We start from the raw sequence: 24791 nt of genomic DNA, 5'->3' as shown, positions 1-24791 counted from the left end.
TCTCTCTCTCTCTCTCTCTCTCTCTTTCTCTCTCTCTCTCTATATATAATTCTTCATTCTTCATTATATATATACAACAAAAGAAGTGCGGTGTTGAGCTGCCCGTAAGTTGTTTCCCACCCTCCACCCCCCAATTTGTGGTATAATCGACACAATGGTGAGTAAATAGTGTTCTTGTTAGGGCCCAAGCCCAAAGGGGCGAAGGGCCCTATTGTTTTCCTTAGGATTATTTGTTCTTTATTATTTTTTGTCAAGGTTTTTGGGGGTTTTAGGGCCCTTAACATGCTCAAAAACTCTTGAAAATTGGCACACACCTTGGAATCTGTGGCCATTAGGGCCAGGCAGAGAGTGGTACACGGGCATGGCAAAGGGGCTCTACAGCGCCCCCTGGAATACGGAGGGCCATATATCATAAAAACTTGAATGTATACATATGAAACTCGGTACACCTATAGATCTCATCGAGCCAAACAACTTTTGCACTGCATGTCATTGGCTCTGCCCAACAGGAAGTTGTCTATTTAGGGATTTCTGAAAAACACATGCTCTGGAATTTGATATACTCGTCCTAGGTTTTTTACCCGATTACCACCAAACTCGGTCAATATGATCTCAAGACATTGGGGATGAAAAATTGGGAGGGAGATTTTTGATATCTCAAACGGTTTGGTCGTGGCGCCACCAACTGGCAGCAGGAAGTGTGTTACTTTTTAAAACACTTTGAATGCACCCTGTTATATTTATTTGATTTGCTTTAAACTTCAGAATAATGTAAAAATATGGCCGATGTAAAACTGTGAAGGAATTATTGATACCTAAAATAGTGTTGCCAACTTCTCAAATTTTAATATTCTTTTCTGGTGTTTTTAAGGCCCTTAACATGCTTAGAATTTAATGAAACTTAACACACACATTGCATTTATGATAGTTAGACACCGGCAAAAGCTCATAAAAGGGCGTGGAAGAGGAAACTAAACTAAACTAAACTAATATTGTTCTCATCAAGCCGGACAACTTTCTAATTTACAGTCATTAGCTACGACCAACAGGAAGTCAGCTATTTTGATTTGAATGTGGATATTTGGGAAAATATGGAAAAAACACTAGTCCTATGAAAATCCTAGAATTCACACCAAACTTTGTCAACATGATTACAAAACATTGAGGAACTTAAATTGCGAACGGCTTTTGAATAACTTGAACGGTGTTGCCATTGTGATTTATTAAAGTAACTGTCTTTCACAGTCTTGATGGTTTAGATTAACCCTTTAATTGCTTTATCCCTTAAAACCAGACTGCTAGAGGGTTACTGTATATGCATGTGCCCGCTGTGCCTCTTTTTCTTGATGCTACCGGGGTGGCGGTTGCGCTGATGGCTTGGGCCCGTCATCGTTGCTTGCAGCTATATTTAATCCTTGTGGTCAAATTTTAAGGCAACGGATGATTTGGTCAAATTCTAGAAGTATTTAGCAGTTCAACGTACATTTGGGTACTTGAATATTTTACAATTCATAACCATAAATATCATTACATATGAATGGAAAACTTGCATAATAACACAGGTGGTGTTTATACAGACACACGCTCAAATCTAGATCCTGAACCACGTATTACCATGTGTCCCTCCAGACATGTTTGAGATCTTGCATATGCCTTGGTGGAAGAGCAAAGTAACATCTCGCATTAAAGAACTGGCAAATCTGGTGCAGTTCATGAGGATGAGATGCACTAGAATTAAAAGCAGCTGATGCTGGTGGAGCAGGTTGCTGGTTTGTTTAGGGACACATTGTTCCATTTTTGTTCGTCAAATGTCTGTGAAACGTGTGCAGTTCATGTCTCAGTTGTTGACGTTAATGGTAATACAAAAATTTACACATTAAAGAAATTTCCAGGAATAGACTCAACTGAATGTGAAAGGATGTTTCTTTTTTTGCTCAGTATGGATGAAGTATGTTGTCCATTTAGAAGTCCAATTTAGAAAGCTGGGGATGGTGACCTCTAGTGATGAATTGAGGGCATTGCAGAGATGACAAACCTGTTGCAAATACTATTTAGTTATTTTGCTTTGATAGATAATGGAATTATTTGGCATTAAATTGAATCAATTATTTATCTCACACACAACATATGTAATCTCTAAGACACCATAAAACTCTTCCAACTTTCAAATTCTGTAGGAATCTAGGCCATCGTGAATTTCACGTGAGGGAGAAAGATTTCTTCACACAAATTCACAGCGATAACCAAAAAACGAAAGACATTTGGTTTGAAAGTGACTTTTGTATAAGATGTGCTTCACACATCTCTACACTATAATAGACAATGGATATTTTTGCCTGAGAAATTTCACTGATGTGACAGACCCTTTACCAGCTCTAGCTGTTTTCACTTTCAGTGACCCAATTAAAAATGCGAACAAATTTCTTTCATTATGTTACAAAATATAAAACCTTACACACAGAATATAAAGTGCCTTTTTTGATTAAGTAGACCACAAACACACTTTATTACACAACGTAAAGAAAAAGAAGCTTGCTAAATTTTCAGTAACAACACCCTTCAGCTGTGATTTATTCACAATACAGCATGGCCTTGAGAAATTGGTGGTCTTCTTTTTAATATGTGGCTCTAGTATTGATATACTGACATCCTGAAGTAAACTTTGAATCGCCCCTGATAATCCCGCTGCTCCTTAATAAGTAGGGGGAACTCTCCGTCCTCTCTATATCTCAGGATTGGATGGACCCAATATTTCCTTTCTTTTTCTTTTCTTTTTTTTTTAAGAAGCAAGAGGTCAACAAAATCATCGTCAATGCTTGAAGACTCCATTTAGTACTGTTTTGCAAATTTTTTCGCAATGGATTAATTAATACACATTGGTTTCTGTGCATGATGAATTTTTAGGATAACGAAACGAAAAAACGCATACGAAAATGTTGAACTCAGTGTGCAGAGACCTTAAGTCTGGAGCAGGGGTACCCAAACATTTTCCTATGAAGGGCAAAAAATCAAACTTGATTGAATTGGGCCAATTAAGGTAAATGTTGTATCAAATACCAAAAGTTGTCATGGGTTCCCCTTGTTTATTTCATAATATTTAAAAATAAACAAAACATTGGTTACACTTTATTTGAAGGTGTCCTTGTTCCAGTGTAATTATACATTTAAATATTGTAATATTTAAAGATTGTTCAATGAACTTATTACAATAAAAACATAAACAATACCTTTAATAATACAATGGAGTTCAATGCTGACTACACTAATCAAGCTGTAAGCAATAAAAAACATGTGGTTGCAATGTCAGTGACCTCTAATGAGAGACATGAAGCTGGTCCTTATTTTTCAGAAGTTTTTCCAGATTGGGCTGTAGCTGACGTACAGACAAATTTGAGATATTATGTAGGTGAGAGTAAGTTTGTTTCTTTGAGTACCTGTTTGCTGGGACACATTTGTAGAAGTCTGTTTCAGTTCTGAATCACACTGAAGCTTAATTAGTTGCATCTGAAAAGGCAGAGAACGCACCTGCCGTTGCCTTGATTTGCTCGCCGATGTCTTGTTAATTCGTTGGACGCTGACTGGCGTTGAGTGTTGCAAAGCACGTGTGTCGCTACACTATGAATTGTGCATATACATTAAAAAAAATATATAGCCTAAATCAGATTTAATTTAAAATTGTAATTTCAGTTTACTTTTTTGTAGCTCAACAGTAAAACTAACAAACAAAAATGTTCTCTTCTCGGATGGTAAGGTGGGCCAAATCAAAGGTTACCACAGGCCAACTTTTAACATTTACATATTTTTCCCCAATTTCTTTATAGTGACAATTACTTTTATTTACTTTTATTGATCAACATTATGTTGTTTACGGAGGTCTTGTATAGATCATATGTTTAAAGAAATTTTTTCTCATTCATTTTCTCATTATGATGATCTGTGAAGTAATTAAATGCACAGTTGTTTATTTTTACTCGGTTGGCCTAGATTTTTATTTGCATTACAATAATCTCTTAATTGATGATGGTTTGTGTTGCAAAAGCAGAGCAGTTTTATAACTGCCCCGAATCCGGTCTGCACTCCCATTCATTCACCACTAGAGGTCACCCACTCACCACATGGACTCTCACAGCACACAGCACACTGTACTCAATTTCCCATCATCCATTGCACTAATTGAGCACACAGCTGTAGGCACTAATCACACGTACACCTGATCCCACGCACACACTGATCACACACCTTATTTAAACCCTGGACTTTCTCTACCACACTGCTGAGTATTGTTTGCGTTTACTGCTCCCCTAGCTGTAGCAACTCTCAGAGCCCCTGTTAGTTTGCCTATTGTTCCCCTGCCTGCCTGCCTGTCTTGGATTGTTTTCCCGTGTTTGATTCTAGCCCGTGTTCCCTGGATTATCTCTCTGCCTTGCCCACCGGATTCTGTTCGCCTATCGTCGACCTTTGCTTGCCCTAGGATTACTCTTCGTCTTGTCTCTGCCATACCTGTTTGCCATTGCTCTACCCTGCCTGTATTTGACCATGCCTATAAATAAAAGCTTGCAGATGGATCCGCACGTCTCATGTCTCGTCAGCCCTGTTACAATAACGTTCAAGATGGATGTGGTATTACAGTCAAACTGCTGGAACCACAGATGAGCTGATGACCACAGCTGCCCTCTGAACAGGGTCCGATTCATGAAAATCTTGGGAAAGAATTATAGAGAGAACTAAGTTCTTCAGAAGGTTCCTGAGTGCAGTTATTAGGAAGTTGTCAAGTATCTTCCTAAGAACATGCTGGAACATACCCTATTTTTGTGGAGACTGGCTTGACAGGAGCACTTGACGTCACATTTTAATGTAAATCAAGTTAAAAGTTAAGTAATTTTTTTACATCCAAATACATTTTCTTAAACCTTAAACTTTATCGTTCATCGAATACTATACGCTTGGCATTCATGGGTTTATCTCCTCTAAAAATGTAAACATTGAGGCTCACAGGCACCTTCAAAACATTTAGAGTTGTCCACTCAGATCACCACCAGTGGCGGTAAGTGGCACTGTCACATCAAATTTCCTTTTAATTACATTGCTTAATATTTTGAGAATTCAGGATACTAGTTGTTAAAGTTTTGCAGGCAAACGTTTTGTTTAATCTCACTTGATACAAGACTTCAGATGCTCAGCAGTCTGTGATCATCGTTGTCTGAGTTTCCATTTCAATAAAAACATTGGAAAACTTTTCTTTGTACTTTTGTCAATTAAATAAAAGTTAAAGAGAATGAACAAATCACAGATTCCTGATTTTATTGCATTTTAAAAAACTTATCTGGAAAACTTATCTATTGGTTATAGATGGGTCATTTGTACAGTTTGGTGGATTTTGTCTCCATGAAATAATCTTGCATATTTTTTTACATAAAATATTAATCAGCTTTCATGTGAAATATTTGGATAGGATTACTGAGCTTGATCCGTGTGTTTTCTGATAAACAGACATTTTCTCCCTATGGTATATTTTTATATATTTCAACATTTTCTTCAACAAATCTGCTCAGTGCAAAATCCACAGAACTACAGGACTGATCATAAGGTATCATAAGCACTCTGCACTAACAGCAGGACACAAGACAGATATAAAACCTTGCAGTATGGAGAAGTCTAATGGTTTTGTGCACATTAACTTTGGTTTAGACAGCTGATATTTTGAAAGTAACGTGTTTTTCATTTACCAGGGCTTCAGTTAGAAACTATTTTTGTGGTTTGGTAAGTTTCTACAAATTCCTTTACATGTGATGTAAAGGCTTGCAGCTTGAAGCCACCAAAGACACCTTCCTCTTTTCTCTTGTATGTAGAGCATGTAGCTGCATGTCATTCTTACAAAAACCTTACTTTGTGATGCTGTAGTAGGCCATTAAAAACCTGAGAGAGGAAACCGTCAACTAATCTCTAGTGGTGAGTTTAGGAAATTGCAAAGTTGAATGTTGTTTTTATTATTTTTATTTTATTTCACTTTATTTTTCACCAGTCTAAAAAAAAAAAAAAAAAAAAGAAAAAAAATCTTGGCCAACAGTTTTAGGATATATATGGTGGTGACAATGAGGACACTTCAATGCTTTCCATGTGATACTTTTATTGAAAGAAGTTTATGGAAGAATCCAAGAAAAACATTTCTTCACTTAAGGTCACTTAAGATTTCTAATGATTTGGTGAATCCATGGAAGATATGCTGAAATCTTAGTGTACACATTAGGATACTCAGGTGAATTGCAGAGATCGATGTGACGAAATGATACGACGCCAACTGCAGTGTCTCCACAAACCAAAGGACCCCCAGAATCTCCACAGATCAAAAAACACAGATCAACACATGACTGAAGTGCCATATATCGGTTAAAACCAGTTCATGAATTTAAAAAGATCATCTTGTGTACGTACATTGCAGAATCCACCATGTACACATCATCTGTGAGACTGTGTAGTAATTATCTCCCCACCTCTCGTAACATTCTTTGTCATTCATTAAACACACGTTTGCCTCCATTAGACGACTGCTCAATGGGCCATCAGTCCACAGTCTTCCCCAGCCGGCGACACTACAGAGAGTATTCACCTCGACATCTTCTCCTTTCTTTGGTAATGATATCCAGTTTACATAGTGGTTTAGTTTGACCTTTTCCTGTAGCTGTAATTCAAAAACACTATTATTAACATAGTGAGATAGTGAGAGATTTTATAATCTTTTGTAAGACTGAACCGCAGTTGATTATACTTCTATTTTTGAGGTTAGTACAAAAGCCCTCATAGACAAGGTTTGTTTTATTTATTATTTTAAAGTACCTTTTAAAAGATACTCTGTTTTCTACATTATTGGTTTGCTCTCCTGAGAATAACAAAATGTTATAATCATTTTAGCTGTTGTTGTTGTCAAGAAGACATCTTAATTAAATATTTTCCATTATGTCAAAAAGAAATAATATAAGAAATAAAAATAATTTTAAAAGATTATTATAATTCACGAGTCAGGTTTATGCTAGAGTTTCTGATCAGATGTTATTTTTAACATAAAATATTAATCAGCTTTCATGTGAAATATTTGGATAGGATTACTGAGCTTGATCCGTGTGTTTTCTGATAAACAGACATTTTCTCCCTATGGTATATTTTATATATTTCAACATTTTCTTCAACAAATCTGCTCAGTGCAAAATCCACAGAACTACAGGACTGATCATAAGGTATCATAAGCACTCTGCACTAACAGCAGGACACAAGACAGATATAAAACCTTGCAGTATGGAGAAGTCTAATGGTTTTTGTGCACATTAACTTTGGTTTAGACAGCTGATATTTTGAAAGTAACGTGTTTTTCATTTACCAGGGCTTCAGTTAGAAACTATTTTTTGTGGTTTGGTAAGTTTCTACAAATTCCTTTACATGTGATGTAAAAGGCTTGCAGCTTGAAGCCACCAAAGACACCTTCCTCTTTTCTCTTGTATGTAGAGCATGTAGCTGCATGTCATTCTTACAAAAAAACCTTACTTTGTGATGCTGTAGTAGGCCATTAAAAAACCTGAGAGAGGAAACCGTCAACTAATCTCTAGTGGTGAGTTTAGGAAATTGCAAAGTTGAATGTTGTTTTTATTATTTTTATTTTATTTCACTTTATTTTTCACCAGTCTAAAAAAAAAAAAAAAAGAAAAAAAAAAATCTTGGCCAACAGTTTTTAGGATATATATGGTGGTGACAATGAGGACACTTCAATGCTTTCCATGTGATACTTTTATTGAAAGAAGTTTATGGAAGAATCCAAGAAAAACATTTCTTCACTTAAGGTCACTTAAGATTTCTAATGATTTGGTGAATCCATGGAAGATATGCTGAAATCTTAGTGTACACATTAGGATACTCAGGTGAATTGCAGAGATCGATGTGACGAAATGATACGACGCCAACTGCAGTGTCTCCACAAACCAAAGGACCCCCAGAATCTCCACAGATCAAAAAACACAGATCAACACATGACTGAAGTGCCATATATCGGTTAAAACCAGTTCATGAATTTAAAAAGATCATCTTGTGTACGTACATTGCAGAATCCACCATGTACACATCATCTGTGAGACTGTGTAGTAATTATCTCCCCACCTCTCGTAACATTCTTTGTCATTCATTAAACACACGTTTGCCTCCATTAGACGACTGCTCAATGGGCCATCAGTCCACAGTCTTCCCCAGCCGGCGACACTACAGAGAGTATTCACCTCGACATCTTCTCCTTTCTTTGGTAATGATATCCAGTTTACATAGTGGTTTAGTTTGACCTTTTCCTGTAGCTGTAATTCAAAAACACTATTATTAACATAGTGAGATAGTGAGAGATTTTATAATCTTTTGTAAGACTGAACCGCAGTTGATTATACTTCTATTTTTGAGGTTAGTACAAAAGCCCTCATAGACAAGGTTTGTTTTATTTATTATTTTAAAGTACCTTTTAAAAAGATACTCTGTTTTCTACATTATTGGTTTGCTCTCCTGAGAATAACAAAAATGTTATAATCATTTTAGCTGTTGTTGTTGTCAAGAAGACATCTTAATTAAATATTTTCCATTATGTCAAAAAGAAATAATATAAGAAATAAAAAATAATTTTAAAAGATTATTATAATTCACGAGTCAGGTTTATGCTAGAGTTTCTGATCAGATGTTATTTTTAACAGCTAAATGTATTACAGGCTGTTACCCTCAAGAGCATGATGTCATTCCGAACAGGACTGGTTTTGTAGTGTGGATGTGGGACGTAGTTCTTCACTCTGGTGCGGTATGAAATCTTACTATTGCTTAAGTCATGAGCACCAACCACAACCGACAGAATCTGAGATCTGTTGAAAGAGTATATTGAAAAGATTGATATACTGAGTCAAGAAGCTCATTTATGAAAATGGTACATTGTATGGTTGCACCATTTGTAAGTCCTTTTGTAAGTTAAACGTGGTTTAGATTAAACAAAACTGTTACCCACTCCAGCAATGTGAAAGTGAAATGACATACAGCCAAGTATGGTGACCCAGAAACTCGGAATTTGTGCTCTGCATTTAACCCATCCAACATGCACACACAGCAGTGAACACAGCAGGCGCCCGGGAAGCAGTTGGGGGTTCAGTGCCTTGCTCAAGGGCACCTCAGTTGTGGTATTGAGGTGGAAAGAGCGCTGGTCAGTCACTCCCCCCACCTACAATCCCTGCCGGCCCAAGACTCGAACTTGCAACCTTTGGATTACAAGTCCGACTCTCTAACCATTAGGCCACGAGAGTCGGCACGACTTCAATGTGCAGCAGTCAAGACAAACTCATCAGAGATGAGGAATCCACCACAGGTGTGTTGCCCAAAATTCTGAAGAGAAACCATGTAAGGTCTGGAGTGGGGTTTTGCTTCCCTGCCGTTCACTATACCCACATGAGCTGAAACAGATAGCACTGTTAGTTGTCTTATTCACCAGACTGATCAGTACGCAATTTAGTCAATCAGTCTCCCCAGTGAAGGTCAGGTGTGGCAGCAGAGAAGCCAGCAGGAGCAGAGAGATGATGGTCATCATGAAGACAATCAGTGAGATCTCACTGACAAAACACTATATAATTCTAAGAATGGGTGGAGACCCTGAGCTGTCTGTAAGCCTTTTTTTTTCTTAGCTTTTGGTGCCAGTAACACTGATTGTAAGAAGATACTATTTGTGTTACTTCTTGTAATCTGCATTAACTTTTATATGAAGCCACAACATACAAGAAATGAGATATGCATGTGTGTGTGTAGCTCTGGATGTCAGAATATGGAAATGGATTGTTGTATTATTTCTCTATATTGAAACAGTAAATTCGCAAGCGGAAATGAGTTTTGTTGTGATCAATATTATTTTGTTGACTGAGCTCAGCTTTTTCTGAGATCTTGTATAGATCATATGTTTAAAGAAATTTTTTTCTCATTCATTTTCTCATTATGATGATCTGTGAAATAATTAAATACACAATTGTTTATTTTTTACTCAATAGGCCTGCATTTTTATTTGCTTTACAATTATGTCTTAACTGATGATAGTTTGTGTTGCAAAAGCAGAGCAGTTTTATAACTGCCCCGAATCCGGTCTGCACTCCCATTCATTCACCACTAGAGGTCACCCACTCACCACATGGACTCTCACAGCACACAGCACACTGTACTCAATTTCCCATCATCCATTGCACTAATTGAGCACACAGCTGTAGGCACTAATCACACGTACACCTGATCCCACGCACACACTGATCACACACCTTATTTAAACCCTGGACTTTCTCTACCACACTGCTGAGTATTGTTTGCGTTTACTGCTCCCCTAGCTGTAGCAACTCTCAGAGCCCCTGTTAGTTTGCCTATTGTTCCCCTGCCTGCCTGCCTGTCTTGGATTGTTTTCCCGTGTTTGATTCTAGCCCGTGTTCCCTGGATTATCTCTCTGCCTTGCCCACCGGATTCTGTTCGCCTATCGTCGACCTTTGCTTGCCCTAGGATTACTCTTCGTCTTGTCTCTGCCATACCTGTTTGCCATTGCTCTACCCTGCCTGTATTTGACCATGCCTATAAATAAAAGCTTGCAGATGGATCCGCACGTCTCATGTCTCGTCAGCCCTGTTACAATAACGTTCAAGATGGATGTGGTATTACAGTCAAACTGCTGGAACCACAGATGAGCTGATGACCACAGCTGCCCTCTGAACAGGGGTCCGATTCATGAAAATCTTAAAGGAACACTCCACTTTTTTTGGAAATAGGCTCATTCTCCAACTCCCCCAGAGTTAATAAGTTGAGTTTTACCGTTTTTGAATCCATTCAGCCGATCTCCGGGTCTGGCGATAGCACTTTTAGCATAGCTTAGCATAGATCATTGAATCCGATTAGACCAGTAGCATCGCGCTCAAAAATGACCAAAGAGTTTCGTTATTTGTCCTATTTAAAACTTGACTCTTCTGTAGTTATATCGTGTACTAAGACCGGCGGAAAATGAAAAGTAGCGATTTTCTAGGCTGATATGACTAAGAACTATACTCTCATTCCGGCGTAATAATCAAGGAACTTTGCTGCCGTACCATGGCCGCAGCAGGCGCAGTAATATTACGCAGAGCCTGAAAGTAGTCCCCAGCTAGGTAACTAGTTATAATATAGCTGGGGACTACTTTCAGGCGTACCTTTACTTGTCATGCAATGTTTACTTTGTTTGCCATGGGCCACAAAAGGCGTAATCTCCGACATGCTGTGACTGACAATAGAACTATAAAAAAAAAAACACCAAAACCGCAACATAATTACGAAATGAAACAATTTTATTCGTGCGCTGTAATCCAGATCTTCAGAATCCATACGACTGCGAGGAACAGACCCAAATCCAAGCCTTTATTCGACGATCTTCATCTCCATCCCGAGCAGCGAGTCCAGCGACCATAACAGCAAAGCCCGATATTAACTCATCATTAATTACTTATAACTTAACATGAATTCATGAGTTGTCAATGTATCATGTCATGACTTGTCTTGGAGGGCACATCTTTAAAAAGTTATCTCTTTCTGACAGAGACAGATCTAGATTCAGTGGTAACAGAGATCAATATATCAAAGAAAATACAGAAGTGATCAGATAGTTCTACATCCTTAACAACAATGGATGAAATGTTTAGACCTCTACTGATGAGTAAATCTAGAGTGTGTCCACGATTGTGTGTGGGTTCATGCACATGCTGGGTCAGATCAAAAGTGTTTAAAACAGTAATAATTTCTTTTGCTATTTTGATTTCTGCATTATCTATGTGAATATTAAAATCCCCTGCAATAGTAAAACAGTCAAACTCTGAGGAAATCATTGATAACAGTTCTGTGAACTCTTCAACAAAGGCTGGAGAGTATTTTGGAGGCCTGTAAATAATGATAAACAGAATGCGTGGAGCACCTTTCAGCACAATACCTAGATATTCAAAGGACAAATACTGACCAAATGACACTTGCTTGCATTGATAAACATCTTTAAATAGAGCAGCTACACCTCCACCTCTCCTAACAGTCCTGCAGACACTTGTAAAGTTAAAGTTAGGAGGGGCTGTTTCATTGAGGACTGTTGCACTGCAGCTGTCTTCAAGCCATGTTTTATTTAGAAACATAAAATCCAGGTTGTTTGTGGTTATAAAATCATTGATCAGAAATGATTTATTTTTTAGTGAACGAATGTTTAAAAATGCTAACTTGATGGAATTACATTTTGTCTCTACAGCAATCTTAGATTGGTGCATTACAGGCCGCAGATTAGATGGGTCAGCCGTATGGCTTGAGAAGGCCTTAGATTTTCTATCACGTGATAAAACAGAAATATAGAAAGCTACAGGCACACTGGGTTCCCTCTTGTTCTGTGAACATTTGTGAGTGTTGCTGCTAATATAGCGGGGACCCGACACATATCAATGAGAGCTGTTATCAGTTGTTTTTAGTTCACCTACAGCCGATGGAGGAGGGTTTGGGCCCTGGCGTTGTGGCAGCAGTCGAAGAGCTCTCACAGGAGGAGGAGGGAGAGCTGGGCCTGCTGTCTTTGGTGGTTGTGGGGCCTGCCGTTTTTTAGTTGATATCTGGGGGCTTGCAGCGAACGAGTGGGAGAGTTTGGTCCCAGCATACACCAGTTCCTCCATTTTCTGTGAGAAGCTTAGAAGTGGAGATTCTGGAGAGAGGGATAGTGTGTCTGGTGAGCGGGGCTCTGGCTCTGGTGTTTCCGGTGGCTGTGATATGTTGTCCTGGCTTCCCTGGCTGTTTTCCAGATAGTTGTCCTTGGGTGCTGAGTCTTGGAGCTGTTGTAGTACGTCACAGTCTGTCTGTGAAGAGCTCGTTGGGCAGGGCTCAGCCAGGATAGTTTCCATGAGGAAAGTTTGTTTTGGCTGCGTGGTGTTATCAGTGTCCTTGTGGGATGTGTCAACCACAAGATGACTCTGAGGCTGACATGAAGTCCTGTGGTCACTCATATTCTGTCCAGGTGTGTGTGTGCCATTGAGGCTGAGTGGATTGGCACACACCACTGAAGGATGACGGAGGGAGAAATAGATATTGTCCTTTAGCACTCTTGCACCAAGTTTGTTTGGGTGGAAGCCGTCCAGTTTAAACAGTTGTCTATGGCCCCAGAAAATATTGAAGTTGTCGATGAAGTTGACTCCTTTTGTACTGCAGGTTCTTTGTAGCCATATATTCAGCCCAAGCAGCTGTGAAAACATGTTAGTTCCTCTTGCTGGGAGTGGTCCACTGATGAACGACTGAACTTCAAGTCTTTGAAGTGTTTCAAAGAGTTCACTGAAATCCTTCTTAAGCAGTTCTGACTGCTCTTTCCGAATATCGTTCTTCCCCACATGGATGATGATTCGATTTGCAGTCTTGTGCTTCATCAGAATGTTCTGAAGTTCCTTGTTCAAATCAGAGACGGTTGCTTGAGGAAAGCAGCATGTAGTTGTAGTCCTGCTACTGATGTTTCTGATAATAGAGTCGCCCACTATCAGAGTCCTGGGCTCGGCTGCGCTCTGAGCTGAGTGCCACTGTCTGCTCGACCTCGAGCGCCTGGTAGTAGCGATGTTAGCTGCTGGCTGATACGATCCATGTTTTGTCACATTTGGGGATTCCTCACCCGCATTCATTAATGCTTCAAATCGGTTCTCAAGATGTATAGGGGGTTGTAAAATGCCTGTGTTTACAAGTCTTGTCATAGCCGTATCTGGGGTAGAGGATGCTACCGCAGCAATACGAGATACTCGTGACAATCTGATGTCTCGAGTGCCTTTGGGTCTCGCTCCCTGTTTGTGCCATCGATTAGTCTGTCGATCAGCTTGTTCTTCTACACTTTGTATAAACTGTTGAGATTCACTAGATTCACAGGACTCACCGGCTGTATGCTGCGGGGGTCCGTGATGACGATCTGCTGTGTGTTCCACCTGTTTTGGAGGTCCAGCAAGTAACTTTGTTTCAAGAACCGCAATCCTTTGTAGAAGTCTGTGGCAGTTCATGCAGCAAGTAGATTCCACAAGGGGCATTTTCTTTCCCGTCTGTTTGAATGTAGACAGCTGTGTTTTCCTGTCTCCGGAATGTAAACTGGTGGCAGTGGGAGGCAAAGAGTCTTCTTTTTCTAAAAACTGTGTTGTTTGAGCACTGTGCTGATATGCTGAAGTTAAAATCTTAGAGAAATCTGAGAAAAGTGCATAAATAGGGAGCGAAGCGCAGAGCAATAAGCAGGAGCGTCCGAACAGTAGCGAAACTGGGTAAGAAGTTGTCAAGTATCTTCTTAAGAACATGCTGAAAAAAACTTCAAAGGCCATCTTTTTTTTTTAAATGTCAAAATACATTTTCTTAACCCTCTATATTGTTCAGTGATTCACTCTTCATGCAACACACACAATCTGCATTTGAGGATCCCTAGATCCTTCAATTGACTACTATAAGTTTGACATTCATGGGTTTATCTCCTCTGAAAATGTAAACATTGACACTCCAATGCACCGTAAAAACTTTTAGAGCTGTATGCTCCGATCCCCAGCTGTAAGTGGCATTGCACAAGCATGTCTGGCAGCCAGTGGCTTGTGGCATATGCTGCTGAAAATTGCAGAACATGATGCAGTATGTTGTGGCACTTTCAGTGGTGGCTGACATGTGACGCTGTCTGCCAAAGCCTAATTTCAGAAAAGTTGGGACGTTTTGTGAAATGCTAGTTGATTTATCTGTGTTTTAAAAAGCCTATGGTCACAGAGCTTTTTAGATGGATGCTGAGGCTTTGTAGGTCAGGTAGGATCTGCAATCTCTGGCCCAATTCATTTGCTGGCAATCATGTTTTTTCCAACAACTGGCAACCCGGAGTGTTGAAATCCTATTGGGTAAATTAGCAATGGGTGGAATCACTCAGACCAAAACAAAAACAGGCATTCTGACACAGAACACACATTCTGAAATAGAATAACAGACTGTAGCACTGTTTTTTGGTACAATAATGTGAATATAGCGCTGTTCTCTAAATATCTGCAAACATATTATGGAATAGTTATGCTTTAGCACAGCCAAAAAATCACATACAGCACCTCTAATATAATGGTGACACATAGTTTTTTTTATTATTATTATTGACCATTTAAACAAATACTTCATTCTGTTTGATTGCAAAAATCACTCAACATTTCGAATAGTGGAGCAGATCCATTCACTATATGGAGAAATCTTTATATAAACTACAGGTCGTTCACGACTATTGCAGACTTTTGGGTCACCAAAGGAAGTGACACCGACTGCAATGTCTTCACAAACCAAAGGACCTCCTCCATCCTCCTGTGAAGAAAAACAGATCAACACATGACTGAAATGATACAGTACTTCTCACGAATGATGGTCTCAATTCGATAATGTTTTACGTACGCTACAGCTTCCTCCATGGCCGTAGACGCACATCATCTCTGAGGCTGAGAATTTGTCTTTCCATTTATTTTTGCATTCTGTGTTATTCATGATCTTCACATCTGCTTCCATGAGACGATAACTCTTTTTCCCTTTAAAACTCAGTCTTCCCCAGCCGGCGACACTGCAGACAGTGTCTTCAGTGTCTTCAGTGTCTTTCTTTGTTTTTATGGAAATCTTCATGACATTCTTGTTTTGTTCGACTTCTTTCTCTAGCTGTAATACAAAAACATTATCATTATTAAAAGACAGTCTAATCATTTAATAAGAATCATTTAAACTACTGTTACCCTCAAAAGCATAATGTCATTCTGCAAAGTGTGAATTGTGAAGTTTGGATGCATGTGGTAGGACTTCACACCAATGCGGACAGACCCTTCATTCTGTCTTAGGTCATGTGCACCAACCACAGCTGTTAGTTTCTCATTTCTGTGTAAGAAAGTCATATTAGTATAATGAACAATACCATCATTATAGAAGTTTTTTAATTATGATATTATGATTTTAACTCATAATTGCAGTTCAGACTAAATTGAAGTCTTACTTCCAGCAATGTGCAGCGGTCAAAACAAATCCATCAGAAATGAGGAATCCACCACAGACATGTCGCCAGTTCTTCTGAAGAGAAACCATGAAAGGTCTGGAATGGGGTTTTGCTTCTGTGCCGTTCACTATACCAACATCCACATGAGCTGAAAGAGAGAGAGTGCTGTCAGTCAGCTTATTCAGCAGATACCAATATAATATAATATGCTGTTATATAGTCAGTCTTACCAGTGAAGGTCAGGTGTGGCAGCAGAGAGGCCAGCAGGAGCAGAGAGATGATGGTCATCATGAAGACAATCAGTAGGCTCTTACTGACAAACACTATATAAACAACCCAGTCTCACGGCAGTTCGTGATATAGTCACGAAATTTAATCTATTGATTCGTGTTCATGGACACGAATTTCCCTCTTTTTTCGTGTCATGCAGCACGACTTTCATCTAATGTATTTCAATAGGAAATTTCTTTCGTGCCCTCCACCACGTTTTTCTTTTTGCCACTGGGTACCCCAGACGCTGTATTTATTTTTATTTTTTTTTATTTGTTATTCTTTTCTTTTCTTAATATTCAAGCACTATTACTCAACATTTAATCAGAAGATTGTATCCTTGTTTTTATTGCTTTATATTCTGTAAGCTACTCGCTAAACCATCGTCAGTGGTTCCTTGCAGTCAAATATACACACATATCTGATCTGAATCAAATGATTCGTGATATGCGATCCGACTGGAGGACTTCGAAACAGTGAATCATTTCGACTGGAGCGCTTCGAAGCAGTGAATCATTTTGACTGGAGGGCATCGAAACAGTGAATCAGTTCAACTGGAGGGCATCGAAACAGTGAATCAGTTCAACTGGAGGGCTTCGAAACAGTGAATCAGTTCAACTGGAGGGCTTCGAAACAGTGAATCATTTTGACTGGAGGGCTTCGAAACAGTGAATCATTTTGCGACGCAATGGTTTAACTGATTCGAAGTTTCTGAAAGCTCCGTTGTGTTCTTTGCTCGCTTTGAATGACCGTGGAAATTAAATCATTACAATTAACAGGCCTAACTACAATGTTTTTATTAAACTGTGAATACAGTAACCGTAAATACAATTTCCGTCGTATTAAAAACATTTCATTTTTTTTTTTTCAAAAGATTTATACAAATATACGAGACTGCGTTAATTAGGGACACACACATTTATTACAGTATAGAACTTATAAAATATATTTTCTGCCTTATTCTCTGATAAAAATGTGGAAAAAGATTACATTTGGCATTTCTGTCAGCATTACCCATGATCCTCCGCCTCCGGATCCAGGCCGCGCACGCCCGCGGGTCTTCTCATTGCGCTCAAACCACTGTCCAGGTAAGTCACGATCTCATTACTAATTATCACGTTTTGTTTAAATGTTGTAATTGGTGCCTTTCTTTGCCATTAAACTCACATGGTTTAAATGTTAGAGCAACAATTAAAACCCGACCAATGGTTTAATCCTTATCAGCGAAAAAAAAGAAAAATAAATAATAATAATAATAATAATAAACCACTTGTGAAATTAGGCTTGCTAAACGGGGCTAGCTAACTTCAATATAAGCTAACTCTATTAATATAAAGAAATCCAAGGCACTTCTTCCGGTCCAAAAAAGTAAAAAAGCCTTTATTCACTTCTTGTCCATCATCACTATTAATAGAAACATAACTGAAACACTGCACACTGATGCATTTGGGCCTTCAGCCTTCCTCAGAGTGTGTGTATAATTAACAGGTGTGAATTTTTATTGTATTTATAAGAAAATGGGAACGTCTCACTATTGGGGTACTCTACTCTACTCTACACTACATAATTAACATTTTCTGTTCTCCCTTGCAGATCCTGTCAAAGAGTCACCTGTCCAAACATTGATACACCTGATTTACCGAACCCAAAGGCACTTTTAAGAGCCTCTATCTCTATCAATCTATCTATCTATCTATCCATCTATCCATCTATCTATCCATCTATCCATCTATCTATCCATCTATTTATCCATATATCTATCCATCTATCTATCCATCTATCTATCTATCTATCACAGCCTCTCTGTATACAGTACATCTGTCTGTTTGTGTCTGTCTGTCTGGCTCTGTGTTCATCTGTCTGTCTGTATCTGTTTGCGTTGCAATGGCCTCCAAACGTAAACTTGACTCCCAGGATCCTCACTACCAAGAGGGGAGACGTGTGGCTCTTGAACTGAAACTAGACCGTGTTCTAGCTGAAGCAGGAGTAAACATAGCAATGTCAACACACTGATAGAAGCATCGGTCATTGCATTTACATGCACTTACATGCACTTACTCTTTTGTGGCTTTTTCCTCAGAGGCATATGCCTTGGTCCCTCTGTGGGATAGAAGATTACAGCTTAGTCATATATACACAGAAAAAAAAAACATTAAAAAAGGGACAAAATGCACTTTGTAATGTCTTTTCAACACACTGGAAATACAGTCACAGACAAAAATAAAAATATTGGCATCCCTGCATTTCTTTCAGATAATAAATGCACTACTTCTCCCTGAAACTTGTTGCAATTGCAAATTGTTTGCATTGGAACAACACAAAAAAGCCAATCTGAGACATTCTACACAGATCTCCAAAAATGGACTGGACAAAATTATTGACAGCTTTTCAGAACCTTCAGAAATAATTGTATTTCAAGCATGTGATGCTCCTTTAATTTGTAATTAAACTACATGTAGCAATGCATAGGAACTGGCAATATCACATTTGCAACCAGTTAAAATGTGTAAAAATTGACAATATTTGTGTGTCTATGTGTACTACACTGAGTATGGAGAAAAGAAAGAAGAGTGAAATATTGTCTGAGGATTTGAGAACAAACATGGTGGAAAAGCATGAACAGTCTCAAGGATACAAGTACATCTCCAGACATCTTAATGTTCCTGTTTCCACTGTGCACAACACTGTCAAGAAGTTTACAGCCCATGGCACTGTAGCTAATATCCCTGGATGTGGACGAATTAGAAAAATTGATGAAAGATTGCAACGAAGGATTGATCAAAGAGTGGATAAAGAACCTCGGTCAACTTCTAAACAAATTGAAGCTGACCTGCAGGCACAGGATACAACAGTGTCAGCTCGCACTATCCATCGCTATCTGAATGAAAAGGGACGCTATGGTAGGAGACCCAGAAGGACCCCACTGCTGACACAGAAACAAAAACCAAGATTGGAGTTTGCCAAAACGTACCTGAGGAAGTCAAAGTCCTTCTGAGAGAATGTCCTGTGGACAAATAAGACTAAAACAGAGTTTTTTGGTAAAGCACATCATTGTACTGCATGTCTTCAGAAAATGAAACGAGGCCTTCAAAAGAACAGAACACTGTCCCTCAGTCAAACATGGTGGAGGCTCACTGATATTTTGGGGTTGCTTTGCTGCCTCAGGCACTGGATGTCTGTAACTGTGTGCATGGCATTACGAAATCTGAAAACTACCAAAGAATTCTGGAGCGCAATGTAGGGCGTATGGGTCTCCGTCAGAGGTCATGGGCCTTAAAGCAGGACAATGACTCAAAGCATGTTTCAAAAAGCACCAAAAAATGGTTTAAGACAAAGCACTGGAAGGTTTAAGTGGCCAGAAATGAGTCCAGATCAAAATCCCATAGAGCACCTGTCTAGAGATCTCGAGTAGAAACCCTTCAAATCTGAAAGACCTGGAGCAGTTGGCAAAAGGAGAGTGGTCCAAAATTCCAGGAGAGAGGTGTAAGAAACCCACTGATGGTTACAGGAAGCAATTGATTTCAGTTATTGTTTCCAAAGGATGTGCTACCAAATATTAAGTTGAGGGCGTCAATTTTGTCAATTTTTGGAGATTTGTGTAGAATGTCTCAGATTTTGATTTTTTTCCAGGTTTTTTTTTGTGTTGTTCCAATGCAAACAATTTATAACTGCAACAAGTTTCTGGGAGAAGTAGTGCATTTATTAACTGACAGAAATGCAGGGGTGTCAATATTTTTGTCCACGCCTGTATGTGTCCCAGGTGTGTCTAGATATGAGAAAATATGAACAAAATATGAGAAAAGGCCATCCTCTCTCTTATAGTAAATATGTGTGCAAACACACTGGTTATATTTGGCTCCACACTTTACATTACATGCAGGCTCATTAGAATAGTAACCATAGTAGGCTTCTAGAAGGCTCCATCTAAAAAGGCTTGTTTCTGACAAACAAGTTTAAGATAAACAAGGATTTTTCGTAACTGTGGATCACACAAAATTACTCTAGTGGAGTATCAGAATAAAAATATAGAACTGGAAATGAACATAATAGGTCTCCTTTAAATTCAATTTAATTAATTAAATTCCTTAAGAGAATCTGCTTGACTAATGAGCTATAGTAATACATAGTCACCAGAACCACCAATAATTACCTTACAAACATTTACATACCTGACTTTTTATTTTTGTTAGTGAGATCAACTGTGCCCATGGCTGACCCTGTGAAGACAGCAGTGGGTTTGGAGAAAGAAAATTACTTGTATACCAAATAAAGCTTAAACATATTTAAAATACATCAAGATCACAACATCACACAAGTGCAGCAATACATGTACTAATAGGTGAAAAGAACATGCATTTTTATTGCGACTGAATTAAGGTTGATTCATTAACGCCACATATTTTTTTTTTTGCTTATGTCCATTCTATTTGTGATAATCACAGTTTGTTTAACAAGATCCTTTGCTGACTTGTTAAGGGAACGCAAGGGGTGGGTAAATGGTGGTGTGGCATAGCCAGATATAAGTATTAAAATTATCCTAATATTCTTAACTCTGAAATGTCGTCTGTAATAAGCAGTGGCCTTTTCCACCATATTAACATTGGCAGCTAGCATTGGGAGTGTGTGCCTGTAGAATACAAGTGAGTCCATACAAGTTTCACACACTGCCGAGGAACCGACGTATGCTTTGATATGGTTAGTGCACCAGCAGTAGTCAGACAGAGCGCGTTCATGTGTTCTGGGGGAGTTACTTTGGTGAGAGCCCTGATAGGAGAGGTAGGATTTTTTTCAGTTGGATACTTTCAAAATCTAGCTACTCTGGCTGGTTTCTCTAACATTGCCTATCCAAGCTTTAACAACGTAACAACAATGCCCCTGACATATAAGTGTACAAAAAAAAAAACCTAGGAATAGTACTTGCAGCATTCGATTAGTAGTATTTTTTTTTTCGATTTATGATAGACAAAATTCATTCCAACACCCATGGCATGTTTGAGTTATTTTCCCCTACTTGGCATTATGCGTCCTGCAGTGTGACTATTTCACATGCGCACATTGCAATGTCGATGCTGAAAAGATATATCATGCAGCCCTTACCTGCATAAGGCTCTATGGGGAAAAAACACTAAAAGTCTAGTAATGTTAAGGTAACCCATGGTTCAAATACTTCAAGCCTTTACAAATTTAAACTGTAACTTTTTAAATCTGTCCTAATTACCTTGTCCCTCCATAGTGCTCATCTGTTCCGCCTGCCCCTCCATAATGGTCGCCCGCTCCGCCTGCCCCTCCGTGATGCTCATCTGCTCCACCTGCCCCACTGTAGTGCTGATCTGCTCTGCCTGCCCCTCCATAATGGTCGCCTGCTCCGTCTGCCCCTCCGTGATGCTCACCTGCTCCACCTGCCCCTCCATAATAGTCACCTGCTCCGTCTGCCCCTCCGTGACGCTCATCTGCTCCGCCTGCCCCTCCATAATGGTCGCCTGCTCCACCAGCATGTTCCTTGTCTCTTCCACCTGTATGGTCCTCACCTCCTCCCGGCTGCTTGTGTTCTCCAATGAGTCACAGGGTGTGAGGTGCAGAGTAATCAGATGATCATCATTGCCACTGGAATCCTGGTTCCAACCTGTGCAAGTTAAACAAGTGTTATGTTTTGCTTAATTAAAACAGGTGCAGTTCAAACTCATGGTTAACCTCTATGTTTGAAGTGTTAATCTGTTTGAATCATACAGTCCAATTTTGTGGGTTTGTGGGTGCCAAACTGCAAATGTGGTCAGCTGGAATTTGACATACATGTGTTGTGCTCTTCCCATCATTCCCAAAAGCTTGCTCTCTTTTGGGGAGTGAATAAGACAATTGTTTAAGGGGTGGTTCACTCTAAAACTAAATTTCAGTCATCAATGACTGATGAATACAGTTGTCTTACAAGTTGCAGGCTAGTTTTCCAAATCTTACAAAATGGTTTGAGGGAGAGCTGTGTCTAAGGATAAATTAATGTTTAAAAACTTTAATTGTATGAAAAGACCCAGTATTGTGCTAACAAACTCTGTGTTGGTTACATAAAAATGGAAACCTCTCCCAAGTTTCTACTGTCAAGGAGGTTAGGAGTTGATGACTGAATTTATGTTTCAGAGGGGGGACATCCCTTTAAGATTTAGGCCTAAACATTGATAAAAAATCTTTTGCATACTCAACACAAGTTGTGAACTGTGACTTTAAAAATATAGTGCATGCATCTTACCTTCACAGAGGTATTCATAAAATGAACCTATCTTCTGAAGGTAGTCCTGGGCATAGGTGGAGAGTGTGCAGCGAGGGGTTAATATTTCACACTTGTTTTCTTTCTTTTTGGTCTCCTTGCCAAGAAGCAAAACTGGCTTGTATCCAATGGCATGGAGTTTCTCAAGCTGCAATGACAACATTGTGTATTTGCTGTTTAAAGTAATAGAAAAACAACAGCAAAAAAAACCTATGCATATTAGTTATTGAGAATATATAAAATTATTGATGAATGCATACAGGTTAAAGCGATTCAGAATTTTTTACTTTATGGTGAGTTTAGCTTTTGTATTATAACCAAGTACGTGCAACCAAGAAAGGCTCATACAGTAGAAGCAAAAAACAACTCTTCTATATACAGTAGAAAAAAAAGCAAAAAGATGAATCTGAAACCATGAGGGTATCATAGAACATTAGTAGCTCAGGTTAAGCACCTACATTGGCAAGATTGTGTAACCACTGTACAATTGGACAGTGACAATCTACAGATTTATTCAAAATAAGAACCTTTGTGATTATATGGCCAAATGGGTGAATGCTTCACACATTCATTTACAGCTGACAAGAGCTTTAAATACTACATTATTAATGTAGTAGAATGAATGCAGTCCATTTGTCATCCCCTTGATAAGAAAGTTTGATTATTATATGTGAACCTGGATCACAAAACCAGTCTTAAGTCGCTGGGGTATATTTGTAGCAATAGCCAACAATACACTGTATGGGTCAAAATGATCCATTTTTCTTTTATGCCAAAAATCATTAGGATATGAATAAAGATCACGTTCCATGAAGATATTTAGTGAATTTCCTACCGTAAATATATCAAAACTTAATTTTTGATCAGTAATATGCATTGCTAAGGACTTAATTTGGACAACTTTAAAGGTGATTTTCTCACTATTTAGATTTTTTTGCACCCTCAGATTCCAGATTTTCAAATAGTTGTATCTCAGCCAAATATTGTCCTATCCTAACAAACCATACATCAATGGAAAGATCATTTATTCAGCTTTCAGATGATGTATCACTTATGACTGGTTTTGTGGTCCAGGGTCACATATTGCACCTGTGATTCTGTCATAATGCATACCTCTGTTTTTTATGAATTCAAAATTCCCAACTATCACTTATATTTGCTGTGTGTTTGTTGAGGTAGGTAATTTAGGACTGTGATGTGTTAAGGCTAAGATGTGATTATTTAAGGGTTTTACCACTGAAATAAAAACAGTACATTAAATGACATTCTTGCAAAATCCAATTTTCATCTGCCTTCAAAGCTGATAGTTAAATTGTACTTTTAAATTTGTGTTGATATAAAATATATAAAATAATAATAATAATAATAATGCCTTTCTGACCTTGCACTGGCATGATCACTTAATCACAAATGGTACAAATGGAAATTGTACATACCATGACAATTGCTTCATCCTTGATGGATGCAATGTTGTGGTTCTTCTTATGACCAACCACCCATTCCTCTCGCTTCTCATCAAACCTCTGAAGCTTCTTCTTGAGTCGCTGCTTCAGAGGCTGCTCCTTTTTACAATTCAAGCAGATCTTCTGTGCGCAAAATAAAATACCCTGACAGAAGGGACAAATCTTTTTTGTAGACCCCCCTGGCATTGCGAGAGGTCGAGATAGATAGATAGATAGATGGATAGATAGATGGATAGATGGATAGATATAGATAAATAGATAGATGGACAGACAGATAGACAGATAGATGGATAGAGATAGAGGCTCTTAAAAGTGCCTTTGGGTTCGGTAAATCAGGTGTATCAATGTTTGGACAGGTGACTCTTTGACAGGATCTGCAAGGGTGAACAGAAAATGTTAATTATGTAGTGTAGAGTGTAGAGTAGAGTAGAGTACCCCAATAGTGAGACGTTCCCATTTTCTTATAAATACAATAAAAATTCAAGATTTTCCAATTTCCTGTATGTCAGTTAAAAGGCATGTAACATGCGTCTGGGGTTCCTCGTCCCAGATTTAAAGGAAACTTTATGTGCAGTAACTTTAGTCAAAGTTATATTGTTATTACTGACACGTTACAGTGAAGTTGTGGGTGAACCATGATGATCGAGAGAAAATGTCATCGTCTAGAGCTCACACAATAATGCAGTGCTCCATGCTAAGTGTAGGGAGTTAAATTATTTCCTTTATGAAAATAACTCCTCGTGAAGCCAAAACTTAGGAACCCTTACAATGCAAATGTCAT

The 24791-nt window shown here is 38.7% G+C and overlaps 3 protein-coding genes and 1 pseudogene across 6 annotated transcripts; all 4 read right to left on the bottom strand.

Moving 5' to 3' along the window:
* Positions 1-6179: 6179 nt before the first annotated feature.
* On the bottom strand, positions 6180-7512 carry LOC131531011 (granzyme A-like). The gene is made up of 3 exons (XM_058761560.1): positions 7432-7512; positions 6433-6679; positions 6180-6334 (listed from the first exon to the last, which is right to left on the bottom strand). Exons 1-3 carry the CDS (start codon positions 7510-7512, stop codon positions 6180-6182), a joined length of 483 nt encoding a protein of 160 aa, XP_058617543.1.
* A 318-nt stretch (positions 7513-7830) lies between these two features.
* LOC131530948 (mast cell protease 1A-like) lies at positions 7831-9586 on the bottom strand (annotated as a pseudogene).
* Positions 9587-15126: 5540 nt separating this feature from the next.
* Positions 15127-16566, bottom strand: LOC131530944 (complement factor D-like). The gene is made up of 5 exons (XM_058761501.1): positions 16252-16566; positions 16022-16169; positions 15768-15906; positions 15439-15693; positions 15127-15351 (listed from the first exon to the last, which is right to left on the bottom strand). The coding sequence occupies exons 1-5, from the start codon at positions 16310-16312 to the stop codon at positions 15193-15195; spliced, it is 762 nt and encodes a 253-aa protein (XP_058617484.1). The 5' UTR covers positions 16313-16566; the 3' UTR covers positions 15127-15192.
* Positions 16567-18089: 1523 nt separating this feature from the next.
* LOC131530943 (uncharacterized) lies at positions 18090-24488 on the bottom strand. 4 transcript variants are annotated; one of them, XM_058761500.1, is made up of 7 exons: positions 23984-24488; positions 22530-22695; positions 21682-21914; positions 21510-21621; positions 20461-20508; positions 18350-18391; positions 18090-18266 (listed from the first exon to the last, which is right to left on the bottom strand). In XM_058761500.1, exons 1-7 carry the CDS (start codon positions 24194-24196, stop codon positions 18214-18216), a joined length of 867 nt encoding a protein of 288 aa, XP_058617483.1. In that variant the 5' UTR covers positions 24197-24488; the 3' UTR covers positions 18090-18213. The 4 variants fall into 4 exon arrangements, with proteins under 4 accessions (XP_058617483.1, XP_058617480.1, XP_058617482.1 ...); XM_058761497.1 differs by having other exon boundaries at positions 21510-21914; XM_058761499.1 differs by lacking the exons at positions 18090-18266; positions 18350-18391 and adding exons at positions 18842-19017; positions 19122-19214 and having other exon boundaries at positions 21510-21914.
* Positions 24489-24791: the final 303 nt, after the last annotated feature.

This window comes from Onychostoma macrolepis, chromosome 22 (assembly GCF_012432095.1).
Source record: "Onychostoma macrolepis isolate SWU-2019 chromosome 22, ASM1243209v1, whole genome shotgun sequence".
Taxonomy (NCBI): Eukaryota; Metazoa; Chordata; class Actinopteri; order Cypriniformes; family Cyprinidae; genus Onychostoma; species Onychostoma macrolepis.
Note: the sequence above shows the minus strand (reverse complement) of the source record. Positions and strands in the feature narration are given on the sequence as shown.